General features: G+C 38.6%; 1 protein-coding gene across 1 annotated transcript in view; it reads right to left on the bottom strand.

Moving 5' to 3' along the window:
• Positions 1 to 25,517, bottom strand: part of VPS13B (vacuolar protein sorting 13 homolog B) — a 953,533-nt gene that overhangs the window by 93,554 nt on the left and 834,462 nt on the right. Inside the window, exons 39-41 of the mRNA XM_026663381.1 lie at positions 18,334 to 18,530; positions 8,365 to 8,546; positions 6,219 to 6,568 (exon numbers count right to left, since the gene is read on the bottom strand). Of these exons, the coding sequence (XP_026519166.1) occupies positions 6,219 to 6,568; positions 8,365 to 8,546; positions 18,334 to 18,530 (729 nt within the window). The remainder of the gene's footprint in view (positions 1 to 6,218; positions 6,569 to 8,364; positions 8,547 to 18,333; positions 18,531 to 25,517) is intronic.

Below are 25,517 nucleotides of genomic sequence, written 5' to 3'. Positions count from 1 at the left end.
CCTGAGACTGATCAGGGCGCATTGTTTAGCTCAGCTGAAACAAGGTGTCACTTAACTAAGTAATCCTTTCACCCCTTAAATGGCAGGTTTCTGTAACACAGTGCTCTCAAGCATTTTCACAGAGAAATCATCTCACAGATTCCTCTCCCACCCCCCCATCACCATTGTGCCAACTCTCTCCTTTTCCACTTGCTATCACATAACATCCTTGTGGCAAATGGAGCAATTGCTTACATGAGGAAGTAATACTAGAATACTATTTATGCAATTGTATGTATATAGCATATATAAATTATCACATTATTTACTTTTGGTTTTCACTTATTTTCCACCCATCTTTCCCTGCACATGCTTCTCTATCACTTGTTCTCTTTTCTCTCTCTGTTGCTTGGTTGCCTTCTCCCCTCAACATATTGTCCAGTTGCTCCATTCCCATCTCTCCTTCCTAGGATATTTTTCTCCTGCTGGCAGGCAGCTCTAGGCTCACAGGTAGCTTCAGTCTTTGAGAGTTAATTCTATTTCCTCTACTCCCTGTTTTATGTAGCGGAGTTCCCTAGTAGAAAAAGTGAGGTTGGCTCCTACCACAGCTACTTTCACAAGCTTCCCAAGGTCTCTGACAATGATGTGCCTGGAAACCTGAAAAAAGCATCTGGAAGCAAGGAAGAGAGCCAGGAACATAAGACCAGACAGCTCTCTACAGACCACTAATGGTCCATGAACAGTTTGGTATCTGCTCTTGTCACAATAGTAAGAAAAACACTGTGGGCCAGATTTTCAGAAAGTTAGGTGTGCAAGATGTATGCCAAATTTAACTTAAATTATCCCAAATTGTGCCTTTGGATGTGAGTGCCTGGCTATTATTGAATTCAGTGTGAGCTTTGTGTGCAAATCAAAAGGTAAAATTTAGCCCCTATGGTGACTCCATGCACAATTTAGGTAACTTAGCATGAAAATGACTAATTAAGTACATTTGTGTACTAAATTATCTGGTTTGTGAGAGCAATTAGGTATGTAACTGGACACTTAACTTCTGAAAATCTGGCCCTTTGTCATGAATTTCTCTTCCTTATGCTGCATATCTTCCATGAAAAGTTAGTCAACTAAGCTAACAGTAGTCAAAGTCTCCCTTTTTGTAAGGAGTAAAACTCATTACAGAGCATCTGCATTAATTGTATTCAGCAGCTGATCTGGGTATACTAGATGCTGACATATACAGTGCCACTTCAGAGAGCACAGTTTATTTTGGCACTCTCTAGTGATGGATCTATGACTTCTCATTGTCAAACTGCCATACCCATATATCTACCACAAACATATATTTTCTTGTAACAGCTTTATGAAATGTTCTTTTTTAAGGACAGGATTTAAAAGCTAAGGAACTCAGTATGTTATTATAGTCAAACCTAGCTCAGACCTTAGTGAATTCAATACAACTTTTTTCCCCCAAGGAAACAGCCACTGGATTTGTCTTCTTGGTTCTACAGCCAGAAAGCCTGAAACAATAGCACCACAAGGAGTTTGAGCTTCTTGGAGTATTAATATGAAGCTCAATTACCATGAAGAGTAACTTCATGCATTTACTGACATGCAAAAATAATTCAATAGGCCAAGCCTAATTTTAATTTTGCGCCAGTGCATATGTACAATTAATGATTGGCGCTTGGGGTAACAAGTTCGCATTTAAGATGCCAGAATAGATGCTTTATAGGCTATGGGATTGCACACCTTGGGTGTGTGACCCTGATCTAACATTGTATGTATGTATCTAAAGGCCACATATGGCTTCCATCAATGTGGTATCTGAGCCCCCCCACCAATTTTCAATGTATTCATCCTCACAACACTGCTGTGAGATAGGGAAGCGCTATTATTCCATTTTATACATAGATTACTGAGACTCAGTGACTGGCCTGAAGTCACACAGGAAGTCTGTGTGGAACAGGGAACTGAACCTGTCTCTTCCAAATCCAGGCTAGTGCCCTAACTATCAGATCATCCTTCCTCTCATTACCTCCAAGGGCAGCATGCAGCACTATACTAACAGCACTAACCACATTTAATGTCAAATACTGATAGCAGTTACTAGCATTATATGCTCGAAGTGCTACCAGCATCTATTGTCTTTAGCAGCAGCGTTTCTAAGACTTAGATACAAGTGGTATTTTAAGCCCTAGGTCATACTGGATTCTATTCACATAACTCAGGTCACAGGGCCCCCAGTAGAGGAAAGTTTACCTGAAGGGAGTTGCAGTGGCACAAGATACCAGTCACCTGCTGGGGGAGAGGGGCTTAGAGGTGGTCACTGATGCCCCAAAGGAAAACAAAGGGGATGTCAAGAGTGACTTGTGGATGTGCTAATTCAGCACATCGCTCATGGAGCCTCTGCTGCTGGGTTCCTCCATATCTCACATTATTGATGAAAGGTATCTTTCTCCAGCAGAACACTGCCTGCTTTCCCTTGATGTTAGCACCCTCTGAGGCACAGTGGGTGAATTTAGCCCCAAAGCTGCTGCTAATGTCTAGTACTAGAAATGCCTGGGGTGGGAGGGTTCTGAAAGGGAGAAAAGAGGCAAAAGGAGGAGAGGAAGAAGTGTAGACTGGCAAAGGGGAGGGTAGGAATAATAGTTAAAGGAGAGGATCTAATCCCCAGACACAAAGAAAGAAAACAAACAAAAATTGGGGCACGGTGCAAGAGTCATGTCAGCAGAGGACTGACTGGCCACTAAGGCCTGGTCTACACTACGACTTTAATTCGGATTTAGCTGCGTTAATCCGAATTAATCCTTAACCCGTCCACACAACGGAGCCAGTTACTTCGAATTAAAGGGCGCTTAAAATCGATTTCTGTACTCCACCCCGACGAGCGGAGTAGCACCAAAATCGATTTTGTAAATTAGAATTAGGGGTAGTGTGGCCGCACACCACCGAATTAATGTGGTTAAAATTAATGGGGTAGTGTGGCCGCACACCACCGAATTAATGTGGTTAAAAACTGAATTAATGTGCTTAGTGTGGCCGCGCACAATCGAATTTATACAATCTGTTTCCCAAATTCGAATTATCTAAATTCGAATTAATCTCGTAGTGTAGACGTACCCTAAAAGAGCTGCAAACAAAAAACATGCCTAAGACTGGGTTAGGGAAAAATGCTCTCTTGAATCAAAATAACAATCACAGGATTTGACAAAAGATCAACACCCTGAACTGGGTATGGACAAAGGTCAGTTCCTGGGGGACAACTCCCTGCCCTCTCTAGTCTGTTCCTAGGTCTTTCTTTTCCTTCAGGGAGGCCTGGAAAGTCTCTCTTGTTCATAGGGTTTTCAAATAATTTGTGAACTCAATTCAGAGAGGAAACCCCCTTCTCTATATACTGCTGGTCCTCAAGCTTTCCCTGGTCTCAGGGCTCTGTGCTCATTTGAATGACCATAGCCAGAAAGATCTTCCAGCTCAAACTTATTTCAAAGCAGTGCTAGGTTTGGGAATGAATCATGATAACCCTGTGCATGGGGTTATCTTCTGAGTGTTTTGCAAGCTACTGTACAGTTGTGGAAGAGTTTTGCATATATTACTTAATGTGGCTGTTCTACTGAAAGGACTTTAGTAATTTCACATATCCTTTCCAACTGTTTTTCTAAGACAGAACAGCAATCTTTGATGATTGTTACAGTCAAAACCTAAGGTATGATATGCCTGCTGCATTTTGACATTATCAACTGAAATTTAAATAGCAGCTATATGCATATACCATTCCTTCTTCCAATCCTTGTAGCAGAGATACAAGGAAGCTGCTGTGATCACAGATATCTGACTGACTGGAAGATATCTTGGAAATCAGACTGAGTTTTCTTAATGAACTGGGATCAAACTGCTAGTAACAGAGAGGTTAAGCACCACATGACCTTAAGGGGAAAAAATGAATTGGTTTCCTCATCTTTAAAAAGTGATGTTTAATAAATTCTAAGGGGTTCAGAAAAATATTTAGGCCCCAAAGGGGATGTTTACATTTTTCTAAAATATATTCCCATAGTATGTACTTGGGGAACTATTTTATCAACTGATCCTTGGCCTATGGAATTCAGTGAAACACTAATGATTTAAAACAATTTGGAATGGTTTAAATGTTCAAATACAGTAAAAAACATTGCATCATTATTCAAGTGAAGCATGCATTTTCTGTTTCAGCATATACTCTATTATTAAATAATAACCCCTTAATGTTCCCTATACATTAATTTTATAATTAAAACCTTATTTACTTTAGCTTTGCATTCAGTTGTGCATTAGATTGTTACAGCTTGTATTTGAACAGGCATTTCATATTATAAAAGATTAGACAGTGAAACACAAAGTCAATAAGGGAAATTGTTTTTTAAAAAAGAGCTAATCCCCTCCGGTTTTCAGCATGTGACCTAGAAGTATAAAGCAAAATATGTACTTGGTGTTTTTTAGGCCTAATCTACTTTTAAAACTTTCATCATTACTAAATCAATCCACATCTAGGAAACAAAGACACTGACAAAGGCTTCTGTTAAACCTGAACTCTTGACCTAAAGGTGCAAGGCCAAATTGCTTCATGCTTCATCTGTCTGTCCCATCCACATGGAATATAAAATTACTTATGCCATATATTAATCCAGTAAAAAATATGTGGAGAATTATTTTTCCTGCTTATTAAATACATGTTTCTTGTTGGCAGCATTTACTCTGTACTCGATGTGAACACCGTACATCAAACAATACTTACAACTGGGAAATTCATTTTTCCCCCTTGTGGAGGTAAAACCACATACATAACAGCTTGGTAGCAATTTATTTAATAAGCAGTTTTGAACCCACTTCTGTGTCAAATGTCCCCTAATTTCAAAGTAGTGCAAGTTTTTAATCTAGAATACTCAGGGCTAGATACCCACCACATCAGAACATGGTGGCAAGTACCCTTGACATGAGAGGAAACGAGAAAATTACAGCAACAATTACAGAAGTATATCCTCCTGTGGATCATGTTAACATTGCCAAAGCCATGTATAAATCAGAACCAACTATTCATAGAATGTACCTGTCAGCAATATACTATACAACATATGGCTCTACTTAATCAAATATACAAGTCCATTTTTTCAACTCAGAATATTCCTTCAAGGCACTGTGTAGTCAGTCAGCCATTTACACTCTGATGTGGTTTAAAACATTTAAATATTTATGCACCATATTTTATTTAGATGTATAACTGTGTCTGAGAGACTTTTTTATCCTAAGAGGAAACTAATCTTTCTGAAGGCCATGTTTCAGTAGTTGCCACACATCTTAGATGGGGCTCTGGTTCTAAAACAGAAATATTCTGGGCTTAACTGGGCTAACAAGGACTCTCATGTTTTTTCTATGTTTGTTTTTTATTAAATGCATTGTTCAAAATATGACAAAAGACAGAAATTGGAGCTACAAAGATCTTTGTTCACAGTGATATTTGAACCAGCTGTAAAGATTTAAATCACACTAGCTCTTGTTTTATGAATGTCCTTTTGCAACAAGCAAACCATGGAGTGCCCTTAAAAAGAATTTTTTTTTATATAAAACAGATGTTTTATCTTTTTTTTACTTTGCTATTGTAGTGCCATTACAGGTAATTAATTCACAAGAAACATATTGGTCTGTAGGCAGATAAAGAAAATTATTTGCGTTCAGGGCTGTATTGAGGTGAGAGCAGTATAGACCTTTGAAAGTTCACTGAAGAAGCAATGTTCTTTCACCAGAATTGGTCTTGCCGATTAATGCTGCATATACAGAATGTAATGTGACACTAGTACTGAACTTCAATAAGAATAAAAGCAGTAGCTGTTGGAAACAAAATGTCATACTACTAAGAATGAACTAGTCTTGCATATCATACATCATTCACATATTAACTGAATATTTTGTATTTCAAAGACCCACTGGGTTAGAATATGATCACAGTTATACCAGTATAAATCACTGTCACTCCACTGAAGTTCAAGCAGTTAGTCTGGATTTACTCAAGTGTAACAGAGCAGAATGTGGTCCATTAACTCCTAATTTTCACAGCTGTGTTTGAATTAATGTTCAATATTAGAAAGACTTCTACTGTAAAAGTCTTTTACATCTTTGACTATTGTTAATAAATTTAATTACCACCAACTTTGATTTTAAGTGAATCCAAATAGCCAGAATGTAATTTCTTTCATGCTACCATATTTGCATACCTGTTGCCAAGCTTGAAATGCTGTATTCAGAGAATGAATTGCATGCTGCCCAAAGTTTACGAATATAGGGTCCATCATCACAGTGCAGTCCAGCAACCTTTCTGTTGCACTGCTAGAAATGGCAATCTGCCCACAGATTTTGAAAGGCTTCACGATATTCTGCATAGTAACATTTCGGCACTCCAAAAGTTTACAGTCAGTCCATGTAGAAAACTTGATCTCCTTGAAGACTGATTCATCACTCCACTGCCGGAGATATGTGTGGGGCTCTTTGAAGGAAACTATCATGTATTCTAGTTCAGATGGAACATTTTTATCAGAGGTAAATGGTTGAAGGAACCTTGTTGGTGCTGTTAAATTAAAGAATAGATAGAATTAAAATAGGATATCAATAATGCAATCAAGCTTCAAGAACGTCTTTGCTTTCCCAAATTATTTTTTTATTTGGAGGAGCTTTTCATCTGTTCAAAATGTGTAAAATACATAGAATAGCTTAAATGTGTGAAACTTAAAATTATTGGTGATAGTGTAGAGTATTTAATAAACAAAGACAACTATAATTAATATAACCTTATACACTGCAAACACAATGTACGTAAAAATAAAATCCATCCAGATATATCCATAAACTTAAGCAACCAAAGAACCTTATATATGTTACTTGGTCCTAGCTCTGTCTTTCACTTTTTGTCTGTTAAATCCAATGTTAGGCACCATTTCTGCATTTTGTGTAGTGTAGGAAGATTCCTGTACCAGCACACTACACAATGCAGAATCGGGGCCTTACATTGTAAACTTATTTGGAGTAGGGCCCATACTGTTGTCAGTTCTGTTTGTTTAGGGGGAGTATGTATGTAACATGCCATACACATTTATGAGCCCGTATAAATAATGAATACCAGTAACACTGTTATACTTGTTGAACTGCCATTCTGCAGACTAACAGGTTTTATAATGAAATTTCTATACTTGCTCTGATTAGCAGAGTATTTAAAAACCACAAGTATACCCTCCCTTTCATAAGCAACATAATCACTCAAAAACTTAAAACAAACCAAAACATAATCTTGAAACTTCAAGATTGAGAAATATATAACAAGGGTTTCATGTGCTGCACTGGAACCAAAATGCTCAGCCTTTTGCACACTCAAGCCCTATTATCTTTAAAAAATGTTCAAAAATGTAATGGATTCAGTAAGTTTTGTACTCTATTTGTACAGCACCTAGCACAATAGATCCCAATACTGACTGGGACTTTTAGGTGCAATAAAGATAACAGCATCAGCATAAACTCAATTGTTGCTGAAACATGAAACAGCTGTGTTTGATTTTAATCTGATTGTTGCTTTTTCCATTATGTGTAATTCCACAGCTCCAGCAACTGGAATTGGGAGTATAATAGCTCGAAAGTTTAAGCACTGTACAGAGCTAGCTGGTGTACAATTAATTTACTAGATTTTACTAGCATTAATGTTAGTAAAATTTGATAATGGATATATTTTAATTTTGCAGAAAAACCCAGAACTACTAATGAAAAAAGCAGTTCCTTTAAAAGGTATCTTAGGTATTTGTTCATATTCCAAGGAAAGCATTGTTGGCATTTGAAATCAAACAATCTAAAGATCTCTTGGAATGTATATGACTTTAATGCAATGATAGAGAGCACTGAACAAAAACAGATTAATCTTTCTAAAAATGATCACAATTGGAATAATGATTATATCTGCAGTTCCTTTACCAAGGAATCCTTACTAAAGAGGTTGCAAAATTGTCAAATATTTCAACAATAATGTAAATATGTTGGAAAGTTTAAAAGTTGAATTGGTTCTATAAGTTGGCTCGAGAGTGAACTGGCACCTGCTATTACTAGTTAGGGCTAAGAAAACTGAACTGCTTCTACATACAATCACTCAATCCCAAGGGACAAAGTGAAGCTGATCAGTCAGTCACACTGCTTTTGGAATGTACTCTATCAATCGACACAGAACAGAAGTTGTGAGTTTGCACTGAAGTGATTACCAATGGCCTTTCCTAGTAGTGATTTTTCATAGTTTGCTGCCTGAAGAAGAAACTGGGAATATAGAAGGCAAAATGATAGTAAATCATAATTAAATGTTTTCGTTATTATGAGTTAAAAGGTACGAACCTGTGCCCAGCTGATCAAGATGATGGCAGAGATGGAATTCCAAATGAGCAAAATGGACTGAAACGCCAAGTGAAGGCACAAACCAAGGAGTAAAACAGGAGTCAACCCTGGTACAGGCTGCTAACGCTGTAGGAGTCACAAGCTGATCACATGCACTTTGTGAGCCAGATTCACTTTCAGAGCTGTGGAAAATATATAATGAAGCAGTAGCTCAGCAAGTCCAGGTCTTTATCACTTTATAACAGGATTTGAGCATTTGCTATGCTGTTTTTCTGACATAGCCAAAATAACCATTTTATTTTATGTTTAACTATTAATACTGGCACAAAGGAGGGACAAGCAAGAGCTCTGTGTAAGTTCGAAAGCTTGTCTCTCTCACCAACAGAAGTTGGTTCAACAAAAGGTATTACCTCACTCCCCTTGTCTCTCTAGCATCCTGGGACTGACATGGCTAAAACAACACTGCATACAATACTGGCATACAATCTGTTTTCAAGCTGAAGTCGGTAGACAATATTTCAATCAAAGAACTTAGTTATTACAGTAGAGTGCATTCAATTTACTTACTGAAATATGTGAACAAAAAAATGAAGAAATTAAACTTTTAGAAATTAATGAAAAATGGCAGTTATGTTTTAATGTTTGTTAAAATGTAGTGATCAACTGTGTTGACATTGCAAAGGCCATAAGAAAGATCTGAAAACTCACTTTACCAAGACAAAAAAGGATTTTTTAAAAGAAAGTACTCCACAATTTATATACTGTAGCTATGTTTTCCACATTTGAATCCCTCCCTGCAAGCCTCTTTCTTATTGTCCTCTGCCACTGTATAGTCAGCATTTTAGAAAAATATGTCTTAGACAAACCTCTGTTATAAGCTCAGCATGGAGCCGTATAAAATCTATTATGAAACAGTAACTGAACAATTTAAAAATGCCATCCCAGTTGAATTTTCTCTTGCTAATGACAATTCCTGACACTGTGAATATTTCCAAGACTTATCCTGAAGTTCTCTTGAGAACAGCTAAAACTGCCTCGCAAGCCTATAGGTTGCTAAGATATCATAGCAGTACAAATAAACTTTCTAATTTAAGCCAAATCAATCATTAATGCTCCTCACTCCCACTACTTTAGCTATTTTGCAATTTTAGAGTTCTGGGGTTAAAAATCACAGGTTTTGTTTGAGACCAACAAACTCTGAGTTTTTGTCCACAGTTAAATACTGGTTTTGTGTTCAATTTTAACCAAATATTAAATATATTATGCGAGCCTAAATTTAGTAAATAACAAAGACATATAAAATTTGGAGCAGATTTGGATTAAAAATTCCAAAAATGTAACCAATACGCTTTGTACATTGAGGGCAAAATTTTCAGCCCTTCAATTTATCTTCAATTTCTACATGCGAATCTGCAAAATTATGCATAAATATATATGTGCCCATAATTTTCATGCGCAAACACTTTAATTTCCTAATGTTTATGTCACACACCTAATTTGATCATCATGTGTTATAATAAATAACTAGCATGATATTTATCTTCAAAGAGCTTAAAGTACATTTTGGGCTTGTGGACATGATGAGTTTTTGGGATTCATGAAAATGTTAGACTAACAGGTGCTATATATGTTTAACAATAAACAATTCAAGATGTGTTCATTATCAAAGGAAAAAGACAGGATGTAATGTACAGAGATAGTGAGGGAGGAGAGAGAGATCTGCTACTGGATTTATAGAGAGACAAGGTGGTTGAGGTAATATCTTTTATTGGACCAACTTCTGTTGGTGAGAGAGACAAGCTTTCGAGCTACACAGAGATCTGCCTCAGGTCTAGAAGCCCAGCTCTGTGTAACTCAAAAGCTAGTCTCTCTCACCTACAGAAGTTGGTCCAATAAAAGATATTACCTCAGCCACCTTGTCTTTCTAATATCCTGGGCCTGACACAGCTACAACATCACTGTATACTAGATTTATAGTTGATTTCCTATGCTTCCTTTTCCCTCTTCCACTTGTCCCCTATTACTTTGAAAATGGCCAAAGTCATAGGCCATCCATCATTGCCACTTCCATTGCCTATGTTTATAACTCTCTCTACCGTACAGCTGATCTCTGCCATGCCAATTGGTATCTCTGGAAATAAATAATTCTTCGAGATGGCTTGGGCTAATGGTTAGGGAATTGGACTGGGAGATCTATGTTCTAATCTTGGTTCTGCCATGCAAACACTCTGCCTCAATTTCCGCATATGTAAGACAGAAACAATTATGCTTTACTCTCCTTTGTAAAGTATTTGGAGATATACAGATGAAAAACATTACGCAATAACTAATTATAAGAACTAGATAATACTTAGTACTGTCAGGAGTGCAGGGAACTGGACTAGATGACCTCTCAATGTCCCTTCCAGTCCTACGATTCTATGATTATTATAGTAGTCTCAAGGAGGGATGGGCAAAGCTTAAAAATAACCAATTCTGATAATCACCCAAAATTTAAATGGTTATCTGGATCATCGAGTGCTTTTCAGTTTGCAAAACCAGTTAGTAATCTCAGAAGAACTGGCAATACTGTAAGAGCAGCCTTTCCCATGATATTTCAGCACTTCCTGTTCTGTCCAGAGACAGAGACACAAAAAAATGAAAAAGAGAAGTAGGGGGAAAGAAAGGTTAATCTAACTTTTTAGAACCTTAACAAAGATTTAATTTTAGTTTTTTCTTTGAGTCAACTTTTAATTTATCCAAATTGATTCATTTATCCCTGTTCACAGTAACCTCCCAGAAATGCACTCTCCAAAGTAATTATTCATTGTCATAAAAACCAGAGCAAAGTAGTATGAAGCTGTAAGAGCATCTCAAATTTTCTTTAAACTCAAACATTTTTCTTTTCAGAAACCATTGTACCAGTGACTCTCAGTTTTTCTTTCCTCATTTATTATTACAAGGATATTTTCATAAAAATCAAACTCCTTGTTTCTTCAGACTTCATATAATCTGCTTCTTACGTATTTTTACTTACAGAGTCCTAGTGTGCTAGGGCCTTTATTTCCCACCTCTAATCATAATAATGATTGTGGGGCAGCATGACATGGTTGATGCAGGAGGACTTGTCAGAAGCTTCACTACTAGAAGGTAATTTAAGGCATTTATCCATACTTTACTGTGATCTCCTTGCTCTACAAACAATATACCAGGTGGGTATAATAGCTGGGCACTCAAAATGATCTTTAAAGACTCTAAACTACTTTCATTTATTCATGCGGAGAAACCTTAGTTTGAAAAAGGACCACCATATCACTGGTTCCTGAACCAACTGCTGAGACCAACTCCAAGAGAAACTTGAAATAGCAAACCCCACCACTTACAAAATGCTTGATGCAATTATGTCCAGTAATCTAGAGTTAAACAGCAAGCTTGAGTAGAACTATGTTTTTTCTGCAACAAAATTAGCATAAAATTGTTGCACGTTAGTGAAGAAACAGGAGAACAGAGGTAACATAGAACATAAGAACGACCATACTGTGTCAGACCAAAGGTCCACCTAGCCCAGTATCCTGTCTTCCCACAAAGGCCAATGGCAGGTGCTTCAGAGGGAATGAACAGAACAGGTAATCATCAAGTGATCCGTTCCATTGCCCATTCCCAGCTTCTGGCAAACAGAGGCTAGGGACACCATCCCTGCCCATCCTGGCTAATAGCCATTGATGGACCTATTCTCCATGAATTTATTTCGTTTTTTATTAACACTGTTAGTGTCTTGGCCTTCACAACACAGAGGTTAATTTTAAGCTCCTGAAGAGGACCTCATGCTATTGTGAGAAAATCAGTGTCCCCTGAAAATCATTTGAGGCAAAAGAAAATTAGGATTCTTTGTTTATTTCTCTCACATTTAAAGAGTTTCTGGGGTTCTTCATTTTCATAACTGTTTGGCCATGGCTGGGGAAATGATACTATTATGAGTGAGAGAGTCCATTGTTCTTTTTCCCAGAAACCACTTCCAGGGTCACTACTTCCCATATTGGTATTCAAAATAATAAGTACAATAAAGGAGTCAGCATTAAACAAATATCAATATTTGCTAACAGTTACTTCAGTGGCATCTGGGATACCACAATATCACCCCATTCAGAAAAGAAAAGAACTGCAGTATTTCATATATCATTTTGTGGTAAAGCCATCAGTAAATATTTATTTTTAAAAGGAGACCACAGTACTTAGAACTAATTTAGAGCTTTTCCTATTCAAATTACTTGATATACTGTGATTGCAATCCGATTCTTTGTCTGAGCAGACTTCAGATTGACCTTCAACATTGCTTTAGTCTTAAAGTGCAAGCAAAGAGAATTAGAGCCCTGAATTTTCTGTCTTTCATTCTACTGCCCATTATATGTCATATACAGTCTGGTAATAAAACAGAATTATTTGATAGTCCAGAAACACTCCTTCTGTTGAGTCCTGCTGAAGCAAAAGTAGGTGTTTTAACTTTGCAGAAGTACATTAAATAAGCCCCTGATTGTGATAACAAACAATTGTGATTCACAAACATATGATAGGTATCAGAGGGGTAGCCGTGTTAGTCTGGATCTGTAAAAAGCAACAGAGAGTCCTGTGGCACCTTTAAGACTAACAGATGTATTGGAGCATAAGCTTTCGTGGGTGAATACCCACTTCATCAGATGCATGTTACATGCGTCTGACGAAGTGGGTATTCACCCACGAAAGCTTATGCTCCAAACATATGATAGTGGGCAAGATTCTCTGGCTTGCTCCAGAGGCACAAAGGTAGCAGAGACTGTCTGCAACTTCCCTGCTAGTAATAAAAAACAACACAGTTTGCTTATACAGCTCCAAGTATGGTATCGTATATTGAAGTGTGATTGTACTGGAAAACAGAGCAAAAGAAACAGAGAAAATATAAGTACAAACAAAATTGAATCTAATATTGTAGAATGATTTCCAAAGATTCACATGAAGTGTCAGAGTCTATAAAATGGACAACTTCTACAATACAGATAAGATATATTCAAAAATTATAATTTCACATCTTACAAACCCAGAAATGCTCTGGCTAAATGTGTGATGACTGGGAACAATGACAAATCCTGACCTGCATTATTCCTACTATTCCAACAGTGGAATTCTTTAAAGCAAAACTGTCATTTGTGACAAATTGTGACAAGGAAAAATATCCACCTGGAGAAGAAAGAGACCACTTAACTCATGGTTAGAACACACGTCTCTAGAGGTCTAAGTCCACTACATCAAACTACTTTGAATCTAACCCAAAACAATTAACTAGAAACACAATTGTGATTTCCCATATGAATTTCTTAAAAAGTAGATGTCAAAGGCATATTGCAATTTGTTTGTACTTGTTTTATGATATCTTAAATATGAAGATGTTTCTGCTAAGGCATTTTTCATTTTTAAGAATATTGACAAATTACAAATCATAATTATAGAAATGCTGTTATTCTGTACATAAAATATATACAACAGCCTTTAAAGCCTTTACTATGATAACCAGTATGAATAGAAATTGATGGAGCCTCCCTGCCCCCCAGTCTTTTTCTACTTAGGCCTAGTACAATACCTTGAAGTCTCTGTAATGAGAGCTTTCCATCCCTGCCCCACGAAACCTTTACCTACAAAGGTAATTTATTCTCAGGTAAGAACATAATTCTGCTTGTATACCCTCTTATTTTAGGACTGCTCATGAGTTGCAATTGCCAATCATCCCATATTATGTGGGGGTGCTTCTGTTGTGGACTATCTACTAAACCAGAGGTGGGCAATCTACGGCCTGCGGGCCACATCTGGCCTGTGGGACCCTCCTGCCCAGCCCCCAAGCTCCTGGCCTGGGAGGCTAGCCCCGGCCCCTTCCTCGTTGTTCCCCCTTCCCCGCAGCTTCAGTTCGCTCTGCTGCCGGCACAATGCTCTGGGTGGCGGGGCTGTGAGCTCCTGGGGCAGCGCAGCTGCAGAGTCCAGCTTGACCTGGTCTCTGTGCTGCGTGGTGGCAGTGGTGCGGCCCAGCTCCAGCCGGGCAGTGCGGTGTTCCAGGCAGCGCGGTAAGGGGGCACGCAGCAGGGGGCGTTGGATAGAAGGCAGGGGAGTTCAGGGTGGTGTTCAGGGTGGTCGGGGGGGGAACAGGGGGTTAAATGGAGGCATGGGTCCCAGGGGGGCAGTCAGGAAGGAGGGGGGGTTGGATGGGGCGGCAGGGGGCAGTCAGGGGCAGGGGTTCCGGGGGCAGTCAGGGGACAGGGAGAAGGGGTGGTTGGATGGGACAGGGGTCCCAGGGAGCCGTCAGGAATGAGAGGAGGGGTTGGATGGGGCAGCGGGGGTCTGGGGGCGGTCAGGGGACAGGGGTGTGTGGACGGGGCAGGGATCCCTGGGAGGCCATCAGGGAACAGGGGAGGTTGGATGGGGCAGGGATCCCGGGGGGGCGGAGGAAGAAGGGGGCTGATAGGAGGTGGGGGCCGGGCCACGACCCCCTCCCCTAACCAGCCCTCCATACAATTTACGAAACCCGATGAGGCCCTCAGGCCAAAAAGTTTGCGCACCCCTGTACTAAAGACTTTAAAGACCACTACAATTATTTCACACGGGACTTCAAACTGGATTTGAACAATGAATGGCCTTACAAGTGAAATAAGAGTTATTTAAAAATGAAGCCACTCAGCCCCTAGATTATCCATTTCTGTATTATTAATCACTCCCTAATCAACGCAAATAGTAAGTATGCCATGGATTTTGGACAATACCATCTTTGGATAGCATAATAGCCATCACGGCCGACATTACCACAGCCTGTCATCTACTACTCAGCATGTAAGCTGAATCCATATCTTCCCACAAAATCTGCAGTTTTCTTGTCACCAAATAAGATGAGACACACAAGTTTCACCCTTTATTTCCATGTTAGGAATCAATAATAAAATACTTAAAACACACCTTTAGTACTCGTTATTAGCATATCAGAGAGGTCATAACAAAAACCTGTAGGTTTTTTGGGTATTTTTTGGTTTGTTTGTTTTTAAAGAAAGTTATTGGTAGTGTGGGAGTCTGATCCAAAACATAAAAATCAAATACAGAAAATAAACTCCAGCCAAGTTAAGGATTTTATAGGACTAATTCCTTTTTGTAGGACAATTCTATATTAGATGTTTTAAAAATTAATCAACTGATTAATCATGTGTCATTACATCACTTAAAATATCAAATGCTATGTAAATATGAAGTAATAATACTACTAAACAACACATCTGCACAAAAATGTGCTTTTTGGTACTTATATCTATTTTTCTTTTTTAATGATGGAGTTGAGAGTGGAGTGAGACAGGTATCTAGATGTAGGTTCTCTCACTTTTCACCCCATCAGTCCTGATTGGGATGGCCAGTGAAGCAGTTCCAGATACTATTTGGTCTAAATGGAGATCTTAGAGTGTCCACCATCAGGCATTCATTTTGTTTCTCTTTACTCTCCATATTACTTTGTCCCTGCTTCCTCATAAGAGCTAGAAATGAATCTAAGGAAGACTATAATTTGCACTGGTTTACACTTCTTTCTGGCCCCTTTAGAGACTCAAACATGCTCCTGAATCTAGATCTCCTGGTGTGAGCTAATATTAAAAAAGGTTTTTTTTGCTTTTCCTATGCCCACAAAATTATGGAAAGTAGCTGTATGAGTGCAATGAAAGTTATCATGGTAGATTAAAAGTTTCATGTCACTGTACCACTAATTTTTCTACAGATATACTTATTTAATACAGTGGTTCTTGACATTTTCCATATTATGACCCCATGTTATAACAGAAAAACTTGCCCCAATCTAGCTATAAAGAAAGGGAAGGTGGTCATCACTCCACGTTGGACCTATGACCACCCACACAGGTGCTGCAACCAGAGGCTGAAAACCACAGATTAATATATTTTGCATGTGTGAATTTGTATTGTGCTAGGAAATGTTTCTTATGCGCATCACCGTTTTCTGAGTTAAATTGGTTTACTCAATTAGCTTTTAAAGTTATTTGCATTTCATTTAAACACTAGTGTTGTTCCTAATGGTCATTGCTTACAAAACTTTTTAATAGAACTCTCTGTGTGAAATATTAGATACAACGATAAATCCCATTTGAGTAGAAAACAATAGCTGTGACTGCAATGTCAAATGCTTTGATGAAAAAAAATCTACTGAATTTCACTAGCTTTATTTCCAATTCCCACAGAGTTCACATTTCTATGGTGCTAAGTTGACCACAAAGGTAATTTTGCAAAGGTCCCACATTCAGAGGAATTAACCTTGTCTAAAACACTTAACTTCTCAATGATGAAAATGCATTCCTTCACAATTAACATCAAGAAATCATTTCCAACCTGATATTATTAATGGAAACCAGATGTTTAATTTATTGATTTTGTTCCTGACTCCCCCTGAATTCTATGGGTTCTCTCTCTCTCTCACACACACACACGGCAGTAACAACCAACACACGGTTGCAGTAGGCAATCTCCCAATCCATCCAGTATAATTTTCTAAAAGGACAGGAAGGAGAGCAGTTTGACATCACTTGCATTGTTATTTCTGAATAGCAGACACAATAGTGCACCCCAATAGTTTTTTCAAACTCTGTAAGGTAATCAAAAAACTCATCAACAAAATCCAAACTTTGACTCTCAGTGCACTTCTTTCACAGTTAACCATTTACGAAGCTTCCAGATGTGAAGAAATGAAAACATTTATCTTCTGAAATAATAAGTGTTTCTGAAATCTCCTGATGGTAAATTTCCATTTGTTAGCATAGTAAGAACACAGTGTGATTGATACATAATGACCATAAAGCATCACTAAGATTATAATTAACATTATTGAGATATGCACTCACAACTGAATTGTGCCTTTCAGGTTCTGACTCACACAGGGTCGGATTAAGGCAGGGGCTTTAGGGGCTGCAGCCCAGGGCCCCGGCTCAAGGAGGACTCCGCAAAAATAAATCACAGGCAGCAGTCTACTCTGGGCCACTAAAAGTCCCATGGCGGAGCGGGGCACTCAGGCAGGCTGCCTGCATGCTGTGGCCCCACGCTGCTCCTGGAAGCGCCAGCTGCTAGCACATCTCTGCGGCCCCTGGCTGGGAGGCGGCTCTGCACACTGCCTCCGTCCCCAGCACCGTCTCTGTAGCTCCCATTGGCCTGTTCCCGGCCAATGGGAGCTACAGGGATGGTGCTTGCGGGTGCGAGCAGCGCATGGAATCACACTGTCCCCCCTCCTCCCAGGGGCTGCAGGACGTGCTAGCAGCCAGCCACTTCCTGGAGCAGCGTGGTGTCATGGCATGCCGCAGCCAAGAGCCACCTGCGGTAAGTGCCTCCCCGCCAGAACCTGCACCTCGCACCCCTCCTCTACCCCAACCCCCTGCCCCAGATCAAAATCCCCCTCTTGCACCTGCACCCCCTCCTGCACCCAATCCCCTGCCCCAATGCCCTCCTTGTATACAGGGGCCCCACAAAATCTAAAAGCCCCGGGCCCACACGAGAGTTAATCCAGCTCTGGGCTCAAACCAAGGGCAGTGCAAAGATGCACAACTCTGGTGGTAGCTACGAGGTGCACAGGGGAAGCATGTCTCCTACTACACCACTCAATGAGCTGTGGCACGTCATCTCTTCCTTAACGAGTCAGTTTTGCTGCCTGGTGCAGGTGGGTGGGGATTGGCCATGGCCTGACGGTCTCCTTCCCCTTTTTAATAATCTTTGTGCTCAGAGAGTCCAAGGATTGCAAGGTTGACAGTTAACTTATGAATCTGCAGGAAGAGAAGAAGGTTTCTTTCTCCACTCCATGGACTTGTGTGAGGGTCAATCACAATCTGAAGATCAGTTAGTAGCAATTACTACTAGCATAAGTGAAAGAACATCAGTTTCACTAAGTTTCTTGAACCAGTTCTTTCCAGGGAATAGTATAGCTTTCCCTTGTTTTAAGATTACCTTTGGTCATCAGCTCCATTCTGATTGCTGTTCAGGACAATCCTCCAAAGGTCTGAGGCTACAAGCTCCTTCTGATCATTCACAAGGCTGATACTGGGCAGCTGCAGCTCACAAACTTTACTTTCTGATAGACTGAATTCCCGGAATGCAATGAATGATTTCTGGAGCTCATCCCAGTACTCCAAGCTACAAGGAACCTGCGATATTAAAGAAATCTCAGTTACTCTGTACTTCTATACAAGTACACAAAACAGGTATCTACAGTACACTTTATAACGATAAAATTAAACTAAAATAATTGCCAAATGACCAAGAGAATTTTAAATTCTTATTATGTATCCCGTTCTACCTCCATATAGTTAAGTTACATTATTATTAGACCTTTCTATGAAGATGTTACTTAAAACATCCTCTTATGTACTGGGAAAAGAAATAGTTATTTAGACTGTAGTGTATATGCATGACAAAGACAATACAAAAAATCCCATATTCACATTAGGTAGTCAAAAGATCCATTGGATGTGACTATAGTATAGAGTACTATACTCCTCAATAATACAGAGACCTTAATATATGGAGATATCCTATCTCCTAGAGCTGGAAGGGACCCTGAAAGGTCATTGAGTCCAGCCCCCTGCCTTCACTAGCAGGACCAAGTACTGATTTTTACCCCAGATCCCTAAGTGTCCCCCTCAAGGATTGAGCTCACAACCCTGGGTTTAGCAGGCCAATGCTCAAACCACTGAGCTATCCCTCCCCCCCTGCATCAGTCTCTTTGTATACATCTGTTGTCTCTTGTCTTATGCTTATAGTGTAAGCTCCGTGGTTCAGGGCCAACTTTTTGTTCTGTGTTTGTACAGTGCCTAGCACACTGGGGTCCTTGTCCATAATTAGAGTGCTACAGCAATACAAATGATTAATAAATAATAATCCCCACAAAACTCTGTCTAATTGTATTTGAATTAGTGTCTTTAAAACATTTAATATTGTGTTAAAATATGCACATTAAATTAGTGAAGCTATAAAGAGGAAAGTAGTTTGGGCATCTGCTATAGATCACTATGACTAGAGGAGAGAGAAAATTTTAAAAAATCCTGAACCAACTTTGAAAGTACTTTAAAAAAAACAACAGCTTCTCTTATGGAATGTGCTAACTGTCCAGATATCTGTGGTCACAAAGAAAGCCATACAGTGGACTCGATTCAGCAAGTTACTTAAACGTGTGCCAAATTTTAAGTATATGATTAGACCAATCATTGTGAATGGAACTACTCATATGCTTAATGTTACGCATGTGGTTAATTGGGGGAGAATGTCATCAAAGAAAATTCTCAAGTATGTAGAAAACAAATGTGTAATATAGAAAGCAAGAGATTCTAAAAACAGAAGAAACTATCTTGCATCTACTTTTAATTGATAACAAGGAAGTAACTGAGAATGTGAGATAGGTCAAACTTAAAATAAATCTAAACCTAGTAATACATGGAAATGCACAGTGAAGGCACCCAAACAACCTTAATTCCACTCTGTAATGACCCTTTGCAATAACCACACAATTATGATTAGTGCATAATTATGTTTTTAATCCTAGATTAGATTAAAATGCTTTTTAAAAAAGATACATTCAATTTTTCCCTTTTCTTATGGTATCATTACAGGGCCGAGTATATTGGGGCACTATAACATGTGTGTACTTCTTTTAAGTTTACCCTTAACTCTGAATTTTGTGAGCTTTTAATTTTTGTTTTTGGCATAATTACAACGTCCCTGAAATGTTTTTACCCTTAAATTACTGAGATATACTCAACCTTACTCCCAGTTCAATGTAGTTTTTATTTAAAAATGTCCTTGATTTTTTAAAAATAATAAAAATGTTCATATACGAACACTACACAGGAAACCCAAAGAGAATGTTACCATGTGATATTGCTAATAATTAAAAGATATGTAGCTTACATTACTTAATTTTAACTTTTAGGGTTAGGTTCACCAGTGTGCTTTGATTGCATTGTCCCATTCTGGAGCAGTGCAAAGCAGCCATAGTTGCCAATTTCCCCCAGTGCCTGACTTTCACAACACTTTGCACAAACACATACAAGTTTCCCCATTTCTCTTGCCCCTTATTCTCCCAGTGCTACCAACTTTTGTGATTTTATTGCGAGATTTGAATATCTGGTGCTCCTAGAATTATGTGATCACGAGTCTCTCAGTTTTCATTTAAAATAAAAAGTTCGTAGTCCTCATGGTTGCAGAGAAAATTTTAACATGACCTAAATGTACCATAAAGGCTCAAATGCCAAATAAAAAGAACCCCAAATATATTGACAGGTTTCAGAGTAGCAGCCGTGTTAGTCTGTATCCGCAAAAAGAACAGGAGTACTTGTGGCACCTTAAAGACTAACAAATTTATTAGAGCATAAGCTTTCGTGGGCCACAACCCACTTCTTCCACTGTGACGGGTTGGATCACAGAAACCCCCTTGGGAGCTGCCACCCGATGTGCCAAGACTACCCCTGCTTCTGTTTTCCCTGCCAGCTCAGGACTCCAGCACCCCGTCTTGCTGAGTTAGACACTCCAGTCCACTTCAACACAGACCCAGGGTCTGAATTACTTGTCCCAAAGCTACAAGTTTACCCAAAAACAGCTCACAGGAGTGTGCTTGTCTTTAGCACTCAGATGCCCAACTCCCAATGGGGTCAAAACCCAGATAAATCCGTTTTACCCTGCATAAAGCTTATGCAGGGCAAACTCATAAATTGTTCGCCCTCTATAACACAGATAGAGAGATATGCACAGTTGTTTGCTCCCCCAGGTATTAATACATACTCTGAGTAAATTACTAAATAAAAAGTGATTTTATTAATTACAGACAGTAGGATTTAAGTGGTTCAAAGTAGTAACAGACAGAACAAAGTAAGTCACAAGCAAAATAAAATAAAATGCGCAAATCTATGCCTGATCAAACTAAATACAGATAAGTTCCTCACCAGTTCCAGAATGCTCCCTTTTACAGGCTAATCTCCCTTTAGCCTGGGTCCAGCAATCTCTCACAACCCCTGTAGTTACTGTCTTTTGTTTCAGTTTCCTTCAAGCATCCTGGGGGGGTGGAGAGGCTCCTTCTTTAGCCAGCTGAAGACCAAATGGAGGGGAATGCATCCGAAGAAGTGGGTTGTGGCCCACGAAAGCTTATGCTCTAATAAATTTGTTAGTCTTTAAGGTGCCACAAGTACTCCTGTTCTTTTCCCAAATATATTATTTAAAAAAACCAAAAAAACAAAAAAAACCCACCTCAGGATATTTAAGCCAATCTCATGATTTTTGAACTCTTGGGGTCGACGATACTGCATTCCTCTGTGCTGGTACACACAGACACCAGTATCCCCCTTGCTCCTGTCCCCCACATTCTTCTGCATGCCACACCCCCTAAATTATTTCCTCTTGCCCTTGCTGTTGAGTAGTTCTGCTGCAACTAAGTTTTTTAAAGTGATTGTTTAGTATTAATGGTCTTTTTTGTAGGTTATTCGTCATAACTGAAAGTTTCTTCTTCAATAGGGGCTGAAAAACAGTGTTCTTTTATAGAAAATTTCACGAAGCATTGCTCTCTTTCAAAATGGCTACCAACTGCTCAATGGCAATAGCCATCTTCTCTAAAGGCAGCCTGGTTTCATTTCTATTGGGAACAATAATAGGTGGTGGCCATTTTGAAAAAGGCCTCCTTCGCTAGGAGTAGCCTGCAAATTTCACTCCGATTGAGTTGAAAGCACAAGTTAACAGCACAAAGAAATTTACAAATGATACTACAGTCTGGACATATTGTACAATGGGACCCAGAGAAGTCAGAAATACAGATAGACAGAAAACAATGACACGAGACTGATTTTGCAGAAATGCAAGCTAATATACAGCATACTGGAAGGAATTTTTTTTTAAACATAGGTATTCAATAAGTGGAAGAAAGCTGGAAAACAGTAACTGCAAGACATAAAAATTAGATGAGCTTGTAATAGAATACGCAGTGAAAAAGGGCAATGCAATTTTAGACTGCATTAGTAGAGACTTAATATCAAAGGGAAGAAATCAACAGTTCCTTTTTAGGCCCCATTGTGATCTGAAAGAGTGTGCTTATTTTTCGGTCCCCATTAACAGAAACATATAGAAACTGGAGAGAATTCAGGAGAAGCCACAAAAATGACCAAAGGAATAGGGTGTGTGACTAATGAGGAAAAACACACTGTATACTGATTAAAATGAGAAAAAAAAACAGTTTTAACATTTGAAAAGCAACTCATTTGTATGCACAGTATTTTTCCTAACTTTATTTTAATATGTACCATACATAAGAAATGTAGTTTAGACAGATATATTAGGTTTCAAGATATCATTTATAGGTTATAAACTAAAAGGTCAAATATGCAGTTTATGTGATCTCCCTAAACTAACTACAGCTCATATGCTTTGGGACTGTCCCAAACTCTAAGCATATTGGGCTGAAGAATGCAAAAGACTTACTTGATTTAGAATCCTCTGTTCCTAAACATCTAGATTTATTCATTCTAGGGGGCTTATTGCTAATGCCTGATCTGGATAAATTTAAGGGATGATGGGTGCTCTGGGCAGCATTAGCTGCCAAAAACAATAGTTGTGAAAGACTGAAAATAGGCTATATCCCCAAAACTGAGTCACTGGCAGTGGGAATGAGTGAATTAGATGCACTAAAAATGCCCCATGTGTAAAATTAAATATGGTTCTTTTATCTTGAAATCTGTGAGTAACACTCTAGCTACGATTCAAATAATTGTTACCTCTTAGAATGCGACCACTGTGATTTCCTCTAGAAAACTAGAGTAAACACCACAGCTACAAGGCTAGCTACTAGACTCCACGATTAAACAACAAACACACACAAGAACCCGCCATTCTTTATCTAGCACGCCTGCTGACAAAAGTTTCCTTTTTTCCCCTAGTTATCAAAAAGGTCTATGGCTGTGATCATGCTCATCATTAAAACAGAAAAAGAACACTGAGTATAGCTTTTATTTCCCAATCTCACTTGTTACCTGGAGTGCAGAGGTATTATTTAAGCACCTCTAGACTCAGACTGAACTCAGAATCCCTAAACTCAACTTTGCAAGATGGCTGCTATATATTTTAGTACACAAATACACCTTATACAGAAGAGGCAGCAGCCTCCCTCCATGTAGGGATACTGCAGTGCAGAGAAATACATGCACTGAAAGCTTCAATCTCTCTTTTGGTGACCTTTGAGAAAGAGTTAAAGAAGGGAACAGCTGGGTTACAGACTAATGTGTTCATCTGTTGCCCTCAGAGATGCAATTATGGCCTTTTATTTATGTACTGTTTCATTTTTTTTGTTTGAAAAAAGGCTTCTAAAGATTAAATGTTCACTTCTTGAAGTGCTATCCCTCACATGGTGGGTGCTTCCCCTTGGAGATGAAGTCACTCTTGTTCCAGAAACAACTACTGTACAACAAAATGCACACAGAAGACAGGAAGCATGTGTGTGTTTTATTATCTCCTAACAGGGCCACCTAAGTGAAAGAGAGGCGGAATACAAAACAATCTTGTACTTTGTGTTAGACGCCAACCCATGCTGCGCTTTTAACCCAAGCTTCCTGCATGAATAACTGATTGCTCCATAATACGGCTATCCTGGTATTAGGATATTTTTCTGTTCTACAGCCAAGTGCCTTGAAAATACAACTCTCACTTTAGGTGAACTGAAGAAGTAGCAGAAGAAAAATAAAAACTTTTGTCCATATTACTATAGGAAGAAAGTTCTTGGCAATGTTACCCAGCAGTCTGTATTTTTAACTTTATTGTTAACCGTGATTTGCATCAAAATTGCAAAAGCAATGTTAGTTGAAAAGTGTATTATAGAGAAGGTGAATTCAAAAGAAAATTAAGGATAAACAGATATAAAAAATTAAACGTGCCTATGTACATTGCTAATAAATAATCTAAACTGACCTCTAGAACAACTCTACAATTTCAGAACATTTCAATACACACCTGCCAGACTAGCTTCCTATGCAACTGAGTGTTGTGAACTCATAGTACAGAGCAAGTTGCCTTCTAGGAGTTGGATAACATTTCTGACCTCCTTCTCAGGGGACTAAGATTATATCTCATCACTGTGGAAAATAACCTCTTCTGGCATATCTATGTTCTGGAAATTCACTCCATTAGACTTTTGATGTGGATCCAAATAAAAAATGGAGGTGATTCAAAGTCAGATACAGCATAACAATGTTTCAGTTTTTATATAATCCAATAAATTATAGCTGCACAAAGGAAATTATGTTATGCCTTTTTCAAATTTCTTCTGCATCTTTGTTATGTTGATTTTGTTACATTCACACTATTTTGCTATATCCTTAGACTTTGGGCACTAAAAATTCTTCCTCAACAACACCTGCTCAGTGCTTAACATATAGTGATAAGCAGATACTGCAACTGGAAAAACTTTAAGAACCTATACATTACCTTTTCTGCACAAAGAGCTTTTGGATCCTGATTTGAACTGGGTTTAATAATGCCTGTTTGAAAGTCACACTTATTTAGTTCAATTGTAAATATGCCTCTGTGTGTGTTTTAATTTCAGGTTTTTCATCTGTAAAATGAGGATAATAATAAATTAATTGAGATATCCTATCTCCTAGAACTGGAAGGGACCTTGAAAGGTCATTGAGTCCAGCCCCTTGCCTTCACTAGCAGGACCAAGTACTGATTTTGCCCCAGATCCCTAAGTATCCCCCTTAAGGATTGAACTCACAACCCTTGGTTTAGCAGGCCAATGCTCAAACCACTGAGCTATCCTTCCCCCAAATAATACTTACTCAGCTTTCCAAAGTACTTAGAAATCTTTGGGTAAAAGGGGAATATACTTTTTTTTTAAATAAAGAATAGCATCTCAGACCTTCTATCTATGTTAAATCAAATATATTTACAGTAGTCTGCCACTGCTATTAGTTATGTGGTATTTATTCTACTTACACTTAAATCAGTACTACAGAATATAAAATAAACACCTAACTCTCAATTATAATGCAGATATATCAAAGAAAAATATCTTTTCTGAAAAAAAAAAACCCTGTTTTTAAAAATACCTAAATGCCTTTTAGCTGAGTTTGAAAAAAAGCTTCTATACATCTTCAACTAATAGA

This window comes from Terrapene carolina, unplaced genomic scaffold (assembly GCF_002925995.2).
Source record: "Terrapene carolina triunguis isolate 2854851 unplaced genomic scaffold, T_m_triunguis-2.0 Scaffold58, whole genome shotgun sequence".
NCBI classification, from domain to species: domain Eukaryota; kingdom Metazoa; phylum Chordata; order Testudines; family Emydidae; genus Terrapene; species Terrapene triunguis.
This window is presented reverse-complemented; position numbering and strand designations above follow the sequence as displayed.